Genomic DNA, 14,296 nt, shown 5'->3' on the forward strand with positions numbered 1-14,296 from the left:
CTCTCTGACAAATAAATGAATAAAATCTTTTGAAAAAAAGAATAGATCTATAAATCATAGGAATAGTATTGAGAGTTCAGAAACAACCTTAAAATTATGTTTGTTTGTTTGTTTTTTACAACAGTAACAAGACAGCTCAATGGGGAAGGAGGTCTTTTCAACAAATGGTGATGGAACACCTAGATCCATAGGCCCAACATGAGGTTGGACACCTACTTCACATCACATTAAAAAAATTACCTAAATATAGAACATAGACTTAAATGTAACCACTAAAAATCTAACTTTTTGTTAAAACTTTTAGTCTTAGTTAAAACTTTTAGTTAAAAAAACATGAGTAAGTCTTTGAACCTTGGATTAGGCAATAGTTTCTTAGATGTGACATCAAACACACAAGCAAGAAAAGTTTATATATATATATATATATATATATATATATATATATATACACATTTATGTGTGTGTGTGTATATATATATGAATTAAAAATTTTTATTCTTTGAAGGACTACATCAAGAAAGTGAAAAGACAACCCACAGCAATCAAAGAAAATTTCTGCAAACCACATACCTGGTAAGTGGCTTATATCCAGAAGACATAGAATACATAAAGACCTTTTATGTCTCAATAATAAAAAAAAATAAATAACTCAATTTAAAAATAAGCAAAGGATCTGAATTGACATTCCACCAAAGAATATATAAAAATGGTCAATAATAAGCACTTAAAAGATGCTGAAAATTATTAGTCATTACAGAAATGCAAGTGAAAACCACAATGAAATACCATTTCACACCCAGTAGGATGGCTACAATAAACTAAGAAGGAAAATAACAAATATTGGCAAAGATATGGAAGAACTGAAATTCTTACATATTGCTGGTGGGGATGTAAAATGGAGTAACACTTTGGAATACAATTTGGCAGTTCCTTGAAAAGTTAAAAATAGAGTTGCCATATGAACCAAAGATTTCAGTCCCAGGTATTTATACAAGAAATTTGAAAATATAGGTACCCATGAAATCTCATCCACTAATATTCATAGTAGCTTTATTCACAATAGCAAAAAGTGGAAACAGTTCAAATGTTCATCAGCTGAGAAATAAATGAACATAATGTAATATGGCTATAAAATGAAATATTCAACAAAAACAAATAATAAAGTATGATACATGGATGAAACTTGAAACCATTATGCTAAGTGAAAGAAGCCAAACACTATGTTATGTTTCCCTTTATATGAAATGCCCAGAATAAGCAAATTCACAGTGACAGAAAGTAGATTAGTGTTTGCAGTGGCTGGGGCAGGAAGTGGGAATTGGGAATCACTAGTAATATGTATTGGACTTCTTTATAGGATCATAAAATATTCTAAAGTTAGATTTTGGTGATGGTTGTATAATCTTTTGAGTATACTAAAAACAATGGAGTTTTCCACTTTAAATGGGTGAATTATGTGTTCCGTGATTTATATTTCAATAAAGCTGCTATTTTTTTAATAAATTAACATAGACATCTTTAGGTAAATAGCCTATTGAGTTCCAACTTTCTGGCCCAGGTCAATTTCAGGTAAGGCAACCCAGTATACACACAGATGTTTGTATTTCCAAAACGTCATCAAATTTTATCCACACATTTCAACAAAAAGAAATTCTTGAGAGGAGAAATATAAACACTGGAGCATGATAGATACCACAATTGAGGAGAAACAGGAATAAAGTAATCTGTAGAATCCTGGGAATTTACTGGCAGTCTCCCTTTCTAAAGCAGGGAAACAAAGACCTAATAAATTAAAACCGATCAAATCCATATGCTAAAATCCAGGTCTCTTACACATATATAATACTGAGATTCAGAAGAAAAGCTAACATACTGAGCTCTATTTAAAAAAAAAAACAGTAGGATTTGAATGGACAGAAGGGAGGGGGGAAGAGCATCAATTAACTATTTATTGTGCATCTAATATGTACATAGGATAAACAAAAGCATGGGGGCAAATACGAGCTTTATCTGAGTTCCTGAGGGTCAGAAGGAGCCTAAAAACCTCTGATACAGTGAGCTTGTGTTAGAGACCTTTATTTCTAAATATATAGCCAACAAATAAATCAAAACATATTTGCTATTAGATAGAAAGGGAACATAGGAACATTCTCGATTCCAGTGAGCTAGGGGGTATTGTAAACTATGCTGATTCATCCTTGCACACGGAGGATATGTAGTTAATAAAATCATCAAGAGCAGCCTTTAAAATGAAAGATGTTGGAAAAGGGCAGCACTGAGCTGGAGGTTGTAGTGCTCTGGTTGCCAGGCAGCCACCCTCAGGCCCTCTTTTGTTACCGTGGTGATGTTTAGAGAGCTTACCTAAATACTCTTTGAGATAGCATCCGAACTCTCCACATCCCTTTAACACCAACTAGTCATGCCACTTCTTTTTCTTCCTCCCCCACATCTCTACCTACACTGTCACAATCTTACGAATGAGATGAACCTGCAAGTGCACCTCCAGTGCCCGATGCCTCAGGCCTGGAAATGATATTGACTTGCTCCCGAATGCAAATAAATGAAAGAATAATGAAATGAATGAGAAGATTAAGCAAGATTATTCAAATAAAAATAATCAAAATTATAATAAAATAAGCCTTTTCAAATAGAACATCGATCTATTTGGGAGATCATTCAGGAAAGGACATTGTCTTGGTAATCAGTAGTTCAGATTCTCTGTCAATTATCACTGGGTGGTCTTGTCATGTGAGTTCCCTTTTCTAGGCCTCAATTTCTTCATGTGTAGTAAAAGGGGGTAAACTATAGCAGTTTTTTTAAGCTTTTCTGGCCAGAATCTATAGTAAGTAAAACATTTTACATCACAACCTAGTGTACACACACACACACACACCAACAAATCTGAAACAAAAATTTTATGAAACAATACTTACCCTTATTTTATGTGATACATTCTGACATCTTCTGTTCTTTTTTTTTCATATTTTTAATTTCTGGTTATGACCAGTTATTGACTTCATGCCCTCATTAATGACTCACAATGAAGTTTGAAGAACACTGAACTAGCGCCTATCTAATGGCTCCTACAGTTCTAGTATTTTATGATTTTATGTTATGCCATTATCTCCTTTTTAAAATAATATTAAAAATCACTAGCATTTATTGAACCGTTAGTATGTGCTAGACACTGTTTTAAGCACTTTATCCGTACGAACCTAATTTTTCAACAACCGTGACTACTTTCATTAGTCCAGTTTTTAAGTTGAGGAAAATTAATGTGGCTGTTATCTGTACACCAAATTTAGTGACTACCAAAATTGATTTTATGATTTATTTAAAGTGTTTCAAATACCTTAGACTATCACCATTTGATAAAATTAAATATTATCTATTCTGCTCTTACTATTTTACACTTTGGGGGGGGATTTAACAGATAATCCAAATCTGAGGGGAAGGAAAAAAAATCAATAACCTAAATGATACCCATTATTGGCTCTAAAAGTCATTTAATTACTCTGTTGTGTAAATAACCTGAAAACAGACACTTATAATGCCACACTGGGGAACATTTATACATAGGAATGATAACTACCCAAGTAGACACCTTAGTTCTTAGGGATAGGCACTATCAGCATATTGTCAGTAAAACAATTTGAGACTCCAGATGTGTGCCCTTAGTCACTGTACATCTTTATTGTGTGTAGTGTTGTAAAAAACAAAAAACATGGGTGCTATTTTTTCCTGATTCCACTAATTAACTATTGAGCACCACTGCAAGTATTCACCTTTTTGAATTAGCTGAAAAGATTTAAATATGATGCTACAATACTATTATGCATAAATTTCACCTAGTATATTGTTCAGGGGGTGCTGATGGAGCAGATTTGAATGATTTTTGAACCAGCTCTTCTTGAATAAATAATGGGATAGTTGATATTTAATGTCTCTTGCATTAAATCCAATAAAAATTCAAAGCTTTATTTATTCATTTAACAATTAGTATTGAGCACCTACTATATGCTACATACTTATTTTTGCACTGGTGATTCAATAGCAAATACAACAAAGTGCCAACACTCACGGATCTTAATTTTTTTGTGTTTCGTGAGTTTGGATTTTTGTTTATTGTATTTGTTTATAGAAAGGCACGCTTATATATATTCTCTTTGAAGAGGCAGTGGGAATTACATGTTTCATTTATTTAAAATATTCAAGTGCTTTTTATGCATGGCAGTAAAGAAAGAACTATGAAAAACAAAACAAAACAAAAGGAATAAATCAGTTTTTGCTCTTAAAAAGCTTACAGTCTATTTAAATTAGTGATTTCTAACCAGGAATCCTACTGTCCCTCAGGGGACATTTGTTCACGTCTGGAGATATTTTTGGTTGTCATGAGCTGGGTGGAGGCAGGATTAGTCCTACTGGTGTCTGGTTGGTAGAGGCTGGGAACACTGCTAAACATCTTCCAGTGTATAAGACATCCCCACAACAAATAATTTTGTGTCCCCAAATGTCAAGAGTGTCCAGGCTGAGAAACCCTAGTTAGAGGGACGAACTACATACATTAGAAGTTTTGTTTTTTAATTACAACGTATTAGATGATAAATGCTAAAGGAGTGATACATACAAGGTGATACTGATGAGTGAGAGCTCATTCTAGAATGAATTGGTGATGGGAGTCTTCATGAAGGAAGTGGGGTTCAACTTCCTGCTTGAAGCAGAGGAAAGCCGACAGAGCCCTGCTACCTCTCTGACTTCATCTCCTACCACTCTCCCCTCACCTTTCCACCCCAGCCAAAGGCTTTTGCATTTCCTTGAAAATACCAGGCATTCTTTTATTTCATGGAATCTGCTTTTTCTGTTCCCTTAGATTTAAGTGTACTTTCCCAAGATATCCATATACCTACTCCATCACTTCTTGTAAGTCTCCACTCTGTTCAGTCTTTTAATAGAGAGTCCTTTCCAAATCATCATACTCCTCTATGTACAATATTAACTCCTGCTCCCTCCATTCCCTTTCCCCTTGTTATGTTTTGTTTTTGGTTTTGTTTTTTTTTTTTTTTTTGGTCTGTATAGCAAGATTGTACCTGGCCCAGAGCAGATACTCTAGACATATTTGCAGAATGAATGAATTTATTAAATATTAATAATGTTGGGGGTTTTCAGCCCAAGCAAATAAGAAGCTCGACTAAAGGAGCCTAACTATTGTTATTCCCAATGGCCTAGAACAGTGCCTCCCTCATAGTAGAGACTTCATAAATAGTTAATAAACAATGATGAAATAGAAAAAGAAGATTAGTATGATCCAAACAAGTCTATAACCATCTTTGAAAAGTATTCTTAGGACAATTACTACATTCTCTCATTTTATTGCCCTTCACTTTACTGTATTCTATTTTTTTGTTTTGTTTTGTTTTGTTTTCACCAATTTGAAGGTTCAAGACTTCAGAGGGAAAAGTAACTTCAGATGTGGCAGAAATAGCAAGAGAACTAGAATTAGAAGTAGAGCCTGAGGATGTGATAGAACTGCTGCAAGCTCATGATAAAACTTTCAGGGATGCGGAGTTGCTTCCTATGGATGAGCAAAAGTGATTTCTTGAGATGGACTCTACTCCTGGTGAAGATGCTATGAAGACTGTTGAAATAACAACGAAGGATTTAGAATATTATGTAAACTTGGTTGATAATGCAGGGGCATGGTTTGATAGGATTGATTCCAATTTTGAGGGAAGTTCCATGGTGGGTAAAATGCTATCAAACAGCATCTCATGCTACCAAGAAATCATCCATGAAAGGAAGAGTTAATCAATGGGACAAACTTCATCCTTGTCTTATTTTGAGAAGTTGCCATAGCCACCCCAACCTTCAGCATCAATTAACCTGACCAGTAAGCAGCCATCAACACTGAGGCAACCAGCAAAATGATTTGCTGGAAGCCCAGATTGTGGTCAGCATTTTTAGCGATAATTCTTAAATTAAGGTATGTTCAATGTTCTTTTTAGCCATGATGCTTTTGCACACTTAATAGACTACAGTATAGTATAAATATAACCTTCTATGCATTGGAAAATCCAAAAATTCATTTGACTCACTTTATGGCCATATTCACTTTATTACAGTGCTTTGAAATGGAACCTGAAGTATCTCAGAAGTATGCCTGTATACTAGCACAACTGGGCACATATAACAAATGGCTTATTTTTAATTTGGACAATTCTTATCAGCTTTTCCACTTTATAGCCATACCGCATACATTTTTTGTAGTTTAGAAATGCAGTTTCTGACATTCTTTATCTTAGTTGTCTGTTAAGCTAGATATTGTATAAAACATACGTACATTTTAAAAATTCTAACCTAGGGGCGCCTGGGTGGCTCAGTGGGTTAAGCCGCTGCCTTCGGCTCAGGTCATGATCTCAGGGTCCTGGGATCGAGCCTCGCATCGGGCTCTCTGCTCAGCAGGGAGCCTGCTTCCTCCTCTCTCTCTGCCTGCCTCTCTGTCTGCTTGTCATCTCTCTCTGTCAAATAAATAAATAAAATCTTTAAAAAAAAAAAAGTTTTTAAAAATTCTAACCTAAAGGCAGCTCTTTACCAAGCCAGTTCTATAATTTTCTGTTTTCATTTGCACTTAATCACTTATTCACCAACCCTGCACTCAGGGAGTCACTACAGACAATTATGCTAATGCTCATAGCAATAGCAACTAACGTTTATGGAGGACTTTTTGTGCTGGGGACTTTCCTGAAGGCTGTGCATACATTATCTGGTTTCGTTCCTAGTATAGGAGACCTGTGGTATGGAATTCATGTATATTAATGAACTCTAATTTACTTTCTGTAGCAGGCCCAAGGCCCAAACCCCCAAACACCTGAGCTAGGACTACATATACCCCGCTTCCAGCCACTTTCTCTTTTCCCTTGCCTCTCAGCACTCTCCTTTCTAGAAGGACCACAAGTGCTCCTCCCCCTCCCTCATGCGACGTTTTGGGAACCATGGCGACCAACACCGTCCCTCCCCTTCTCCTCCCTTGGCAACCCGGCTGGCACCAGGTGGGAGGATCTGCTACGTAACCGCGCGTGTGACTGCCTAGTAACAGTGCCGGCGAGTTGGAAGCGCGCCGAGAGATGGGTGGGGCGAGAGCGCTGACGCCTGCACGCGGCACGTCTTTGCAGCCTCGCTTCGGGGGCGGAGCCTTCCCAGTCGGCGGGAGCAGAGTAGCTAGCGCTCGTCGCCCAAGCGCGCGGTTTCTCAGCCCTCAGCTTTGGACGGGGCAGACTAGCTTTGGGGAGTGAAGAGAGTACGCAGTTACCCAACAATGTCTGGTGAGTCAGGTCAGCCTCAGGCCGGCCCCTCACATGCCGGTCTAGATTTTCCGAATCCTGAGAGAAATCGGGCTGGGGTCCCGGGAGGGGTGATCCGAAGGGCCGGTTCCCACGGACGCAGGTCCTGGATCCAAAAGGTCCTCGAGCAGATAACGGATTCACCTCTGCAGTGGGTCACCCCGTCGGAGGTGGTGCCTGTCGCTGTGCTGGCCGTCCAGAGGTACCTGTTAGAGGATGAGCCGCGCGACACGATACCCAAACCTCCCCTTTACTGCTATGATGTGACGATCTCAGACGGGGTGTACCAGGAGAAGTGCTACCTGGACCCCAGCCTGAACTTTCTCGTCTATAAAAATATTCTTAAAGTTGGCATAGAAATGAAAATTTCCAGAGTCTCGTGTCTTTACAACGAAAAAAGGTTAGGCCAGGGGATCCTGTGCATAGATAACGTTCACTGTGGAGAGACCCTAGAGGCTATTTCTCTAGAAACTCCATTCAGAAATAGTGCGCACGAGGAGGTACCGGAGAGGCCTTTAAGAGGCGGGAAGAGTCATTACCTGGCCCTGTGGAATAACGAAGATCCGTATGGAGATATCTGGTTAACCAACAAGCAACCTGAGGAACACAATTTTAACAGTAAGTAATGGGGAACGACGGAGGGGTTAAAAATATTAGTTTTCGGGAGCTTGGGTTAGTGGGAAAGGAAACGAGGGTGCTTTGGTATTGTTCATTTCAAGCCGCGAGTGGGAATAAACAAGTGCTCCGGGATGTCGGATTGGCGCTCGCTTAAATTTGCACAGACCGTTCCTTGCTTTGATTATTCAAATGACGATTTAGGAAGTGTCTGAATACATCTCAGATTTAATCTGGCATGCATACTTGTGTGTGCGTTTGACTCCGGTGGAATTATCTTCGTTTCATTCCCATTCCACTTGTGGAACTAGTACTTTTCTGTGTTGGTTGGCGAGTGTATAGATTTGAATTCGGCATAAAAGTCATAAATATTTGTGGTTTTGCGTGTTTTAACCTTCATTCAAAAAAGGATGTTCTGTGATGTATTCCGTAATAACTTGCATTAATGAAACGCCATTTTATGGCTTAGAGTGTAGCAGTTATGTAAATACTGCTTCTTTGAATGTGTGGTTTTTGTGGACAGCCTTGGAATTTTCATTTTTATGTTTCTTATGGCGTATCACGGACAATACTGACCCGAGTTTAATTCTTCTGTTCCAGAAGTAGGAAGTTAGCCTGAAAATGCCGGTTCGTCATCAGCAACTGCTGTAAAACATATTTTATCAGAGATGGAAGGGGAATGATAGTACTATAGGCATGTACGTGTATGGAATGGGAACCAAATTAAATGCAAAAAAAAATGAAATAAAACAAAGTACTTAAGGAAGGAAGGTGTTATTTTCTACATCTACTGTTTTTCAGGTGTTTTTTTTTTTTTTCCATTGCAGTCGTATTAGCTCATACGTAATCTTGCTATGACGTATATCAGCAACAGGCTTGAAAGTGAAAAGACAACTGGATCAAAAATATGCAATTAAAGTAATATCCAGTTATAAGGGAAAAAGGATGTTATAGAAACGTGTGGACAAGGATGATTTAAATAACTTAAGCTTTAAAAACAAGATAGTCATTTCAGAGATGAAATAATGGAATGATTTTTATCTCAAGCATGGAATTAGGCAGCACTGCATTACTACCCTAAGTGTTGACCATTTTTATTTTTAAGATTGAATACACAAATGAAAAATTTGGTGTCTAGAAGAATTAAGAGGGGAATATTATTTATAAAAATATATTTCATTTTTCTGACTATGGAAGTGATATCCATTATTGAATACATATTTTTATTACAAAAGGCAATGTCTAGGTGCTAAAAAATCCAAACTATATTTAAAAGTATATTGTTGGCTAGCAAGAAAAATAGCAATACAGACTGAAAAGCAAACACTTATTGAACACCTATGGGCATGATAATATTAAAAGCACTTTATTTGTGCAAACATAAAACGTATATTAAAAATGTAAGACCCAGGTATAGCATAATTTTGACGACAAAAATCTAGAAGTGGGCATATACTGGTGTTCTTTCAAGTTTGCCGTATGTTTAAAATTTTGAAAAATAAAATGTTGGGGTGGAATGAAAGACCCCTTTACCTCCTTTTCCTATGACTTCAACTTTGATCTCAAAACTCCAAAGGTTCAGCAGTTTGGTGCGTATCACCGGAAAAAAAAAATTCTATGGCGTGGCATGATTTGCTGTTTACACGTACTCAAGCATCTTTAATGTATATCTGCTCATACACACTTCCACACTATGGGTGTACCATAATTTATATAATCATGCCCATGCGAATGGATAATTATCAATTTTAGGCTGTTACTGGTTTTTTAGTTTTAGATCTAGCACAGAACATCATTAGGATATACACATACTTGTTCATTGTGTTTAAGTATTTCTGTGAGATGGATAGATTCCTAGAAGTGAAATTGCTGAGTTAAAGAATATTTAAACTATTTCATGTAATGGATATTGACAAATCATCTGAAAAGGTTTTACTGATTTATATTCCCACTAACATATGTATGAATGCCCATTTCCCCATATTGTGTTAATTTAAAATTATGTCTTGACTTTTCTGAATTCTTTGCTAATGGATAGTAAGTATTTGTTATATATTGCAGATTACATTCTCACACTCCCTTTTCTCTTTGTTTATGGTGCATTTTTGTGCTTTTAAAAACTTTTCTATTAAGGCATGATATGTACAATGTGTTAAAGTCTTAAAAATACAGCTTGAAATTAAAAAAAAAAAAAAGCTTAAAGCTTGAAACCACCTCCCCACCCCACCCCAAATCAAGACACAGAACATTGTAAGCATCTCAGAAGTCTCCCTAATGCCCTCTCCTGGTCAATATCCTACTCCAAAGGTAACCAAAATTGTGATCTCAAAGACAGCTTTTCAAAATGGATGTTAGATCATGCCCGTCTCCTGTCTAAATCTCTGCAGTGGCTCCCCTTTGCACTTAGACAACAATCCAGACCTCCTATCAGGGTAAGCAAGGCCCTGTGGTGTGGACGAACTTGCTTTAAATGACCAGATAGTGAATCTTTTTGCCTTTTTCAGACACATAATCACAGCTATTCAACTTGGCCAGAGTATAGCAAAAGCAATATGTAAACTAATAGGTTTGGCTGTTTTTTAGTAGAATTTAATTTACAGAACCTGGCAGCAAGCCAGATTTAGCTCAGGGGCTATAGTTTATAGACCCCTGCCTTACTGAATCCCCTTGTTCACCTCTCTAATCCCTCACCTCCACCATTTTATTTCCAAAATATGAGCCTTGTTTTTTATCTCAAACCTCCTTGTTCTGTCTTGCCTCTAGTAAGTTGCTCCTGTTTTTTCCTCTTTCTGGAAAGTTCCTTCCCATCTTCAGGTTTCAACTCAAATACATAAAACACGTTAGAAAGTGTTGTTTAAATATGTGTTCCCTCCTCATTCATTATTATTTATTGCATCACCATGGAAATGCCCTTCATAGAATTGATAACATTCTGAAATTATTAATTCTGTTTTCTTTTTCCTCCCACTGGTTTATAAGATTCATGAGGACAAGGCTTCTGTTTTTTTCACTGCTGTGGCGCATTTCTCCTACACCCAGAACGGTGTCTGCTGAGTGCTTTCAATAAGTGTTTATTGAATAAAGAAATGCATTAAATAAATTACATTGATGGATTTTCTAATGTTTAACTACTTTTATATCTCTACTTGGTCATGGTTGTTGTATTTACATCTGTATATTTAAAGTGAATTTATTCCATAGGTTTTGTTTTTTAGGGATTTACTATTTTAACCTCATATTGATATCAGTTCAATTAATATTAGCCTAGTAGAATGAGTTGAGAAACTTGCTTGTTTTTCTGTGCTTACAGAAAATATTTGTTCATTGAAGGTTTGGTAGAATTTATCTCGAAAACTATTAGAACCTGAGGCCTTGGGCCAGGATTGGGGGTTGAGAGAATAACTCCTTTTCAGTTTCTCAGAAAAAGTAATGAAATTAATGACTCTTCTTCTTGAGTCCATTTGTGAGAGTTGATATTTTACTAGAAAATACCATTTCACCTAGATCTCCAAGTTGTATGCAGTAGTCTCTATTTTTAAATTTTAGTTTATATTTTTTAAATTTTTTAGTCTTGTTTCATTCCCTTTTACATTCTTAAATGTATTTACCCTTTGTTATGGTCAGCCTTGCCAGAGACTTGTCTGTTTTATTAGTATTTTATAAAAAGACTTTTGGCTTTGCTAATTAAGTCTATATTGGGGAGATGTTTTCTACTTAATTAACACTATCATCTTTAATTTCTTGTATTTCTTTTGTTCATACTTTTTTGTACTACCTTCTTGAGTTGAATGCTTGGTTTGCTTATTTCTTTGTTTATTTATTCCAAAAGCTTTTGAAATTCTGAAATTTCCCATGGAAACTGCTTTGGCTATGTACACTAGGTTTTGAAGTGTAGAGATTTTATTTTTACTCATTATTTATATTTTCTGATTTTAAAATTGAGTTCCTCTTTAACCCTCAAAATTTTAGAAAAAGCTTACTTATTAGATATGAAGTCTCTTATAACAAGTTGTTAAAAAGATTTTATTTATTTACTTTGAGAGGGAGAGCACAAGGAGGGGCGAGAAGGGACAGCGGGAGTGGGAGAAACAGACTCCCCACAGAGCAGGGAACCCAGATGTGAAGCTTGATCCCAGGACCCAGGATCATGACCTGAGCCAAAGGCAGACTCAACCGACAGAGCCACCCAGTCGCCCCTATAACAAGTTTTTAAATTTTAATTGAAGTATTCCATATTCTTATTTTAAAATCTATTTTATTTGCCCATTTCTCCAAGAGGAATATTGCCTTCTCTTTATGATGTGGTTTTGTTCATTTCTCTTTATATTTCTAAAAGTTTTTGATTTAGATGTTACTATAATGTATAAAGTTTCATAACATAGTAATCTTGGTGAATTTTTAACCTTTTATCAGTATGAAATTTTTTTGTTCTTTTGTGTCTGGAATTCTATTTTGCCTTGATAGTACTATTTACTACTGCTGCTGTCTTGTAGTTGGCATTTTGGGCAGTGGTTCTCACATATAAATGGGCATCCATATCACTTCAGGCGTTTTAAAATGCAGATTTCTGGGCCCCACCACCAGTTTGTGATTCAGTAGGTCTGTGGTAGGGCCCTAGAATTTGCATTTCTAGGAAGTTCACTGGTAGTTAAAGATCCTGTTGGTGCAAATGCCACATTTTTGAGAACTGACCTAGTGTATGTATCTTTGTCCATTCCTTTTTCCTATTTTGTTTTACATTTGCCTTTTAAAAGAAATACATAGCTAAGATTTTGGGTTTTTAGCCCAAACCAATTCTTTTTCTTTCAAGAGATGAATTTAATCCAATTAAAGTCATTAATGATGTTTTTATACCTCTTCTTGCAGAACTACTTTATGTTTGCTATACGCCATGCATTATTATTTTTTTTTACTTTTGCAAGATTTAAACTCCTTTATCTTACAGTGCTTTAGAAGCTATATATTAATTTGTGTTTTTCTAGAGGTTACCCTTAATGTTTTAACTAAGTTATTTAAACTTTGATTTTTGTGTCAATATCCAGAATTATTCACAATTTATTATAACTTCCTCTTGAATGATACAAGGTGTTTAGGACTTCACCTGGACATGATGCAATTTGGCATATTGCTGTATTTGGTTTGAGAGTATTTGCTCGAGGATATTTGCCATGATAAATGATTTGGATTTAAGGATTTTTTCCTTTGTACTACATTTGTAATAATTTTTCAGGATTTATCTATGTTTGTAAAATGAATAGTTAGAACATGGTGCCATTTTATTTTTATTCTTTTGCAGTGGTTTTTACTGTATGCTTCAAGGACCTCTAGAGATATCCTGAAGACCTTTTCAAAGGATTCACATCAGAACTATTTTCATAATAATATTACTAAGACTTCATTTACTTTTTAGCACTCTAATTCTTTGAAAGTATACAGTGGAGTCTTCCAGAGGCTACAAGATATGTGACATTGAAACAGACTGAATGCCAAAGAAATGAGTATCCAGTGTCTTCTATTAAGCTAGACACTAAAAAGATTTACAAAAATGTAAATCAGTGCTACTCTTCTTACTAGATTCCTTGTTTAGAGAATACAGTCTCATATATATCTCATGTATGTTTTAGAGAATACAGCCTCATTATGTATTTTATATATATATAGATGTATATGTATATATATGTATTTATATATAAAAATACACAATAGGCTTATTGCTTTTTAAGGGAGTTAATGAATAATATTTTATTTCTTAGTTTTACTTTATAATATTGCAAGTGTTATTACCCACATAAATAAAAGCTTTTTGAGGTCTTCAGTAATTTTTAAGAATGTGAAAGTCTCCTGAGACCAGAAAGTTTTAGAATCACTGTTCCATCGTTTGCTATCTAACATTTAATATTGAATATCTAGTTTATTTATTTTCATTCTTATAAAAATGAACACATTTCTATGAATTTATACAGATTCTTCATTGTCTGTGTATAGCCTGAAATTTCTTTTTTGGATTTGAGAGATATGTATATTCTATGAAGTTTGTGAGTTAAAAACCCAAACTGGGAAAACATTAACCAGGCAGTTGTCTGATCACAGCTGACTCTGTGGACCCAATTATAGTGAAAGCAGTGGCTCTTAGAACTCTGGTTTTACAAAAGCATATAACTCTTGAATTTATTCTAGTTAGTGCAAGTAGACATGCCTTCATTGACCAAGAGTGTTCCACATACATTTCAGGTAATTCAGAGTTGATCCATAATTTTACCTAGTTAAAAAGCAACTATTAGGACCTATGACTGCGCTATTAATGTTTTGGAAGACTATAAAAGGAAAATTATACAAGATGTCTG

General features: G+C 35.7%; 1 protein-coding gene across 3 annotated transcripts in view; it reads left to right on the top strand.

The window, feature by feature from the left end:
- The first annotated feature begins 7,154 nt into the window (after positions 1-7,154).
- Positions 7,155-14,296, top strand: part of RADX (RPA1 related single stranded DNA binding protein, X-linked) — a 77,769-nt gene continuing 70,627 nt past the window's right edge. For 2 of the 3 annotated variants that reach the window (XM_032330304.1, XM_032330305.1), the window contains exon 1: positions 7,155-7,955. In XM_032330304.1, the coding sequence (XP_032186195.1) occupies positions 7,313-7,955 (643 nt within the window). In that variant the 5' untranslated portion in view covers positions 7,155-7,312. The remainder of the gene's footprint in view (positions 7,956-14,296) is intronic. The other variant, XM_032330306.1, reaches the window with a different exon arrangement.

The sequence above is a fragment of the Mustela erminea genome, chromosome X, assembly GCF_009829155.1.
Source record: "Mustela erminea isolate mMusErm1 chromosome X, mMusErm1.Pri, whole genome shotgun sequence".
NCBI lineage: Eukaryota > Metazoa > Chordata > Mammalia > Carnivora > Mustelidae > Mustela > Mustela erminea.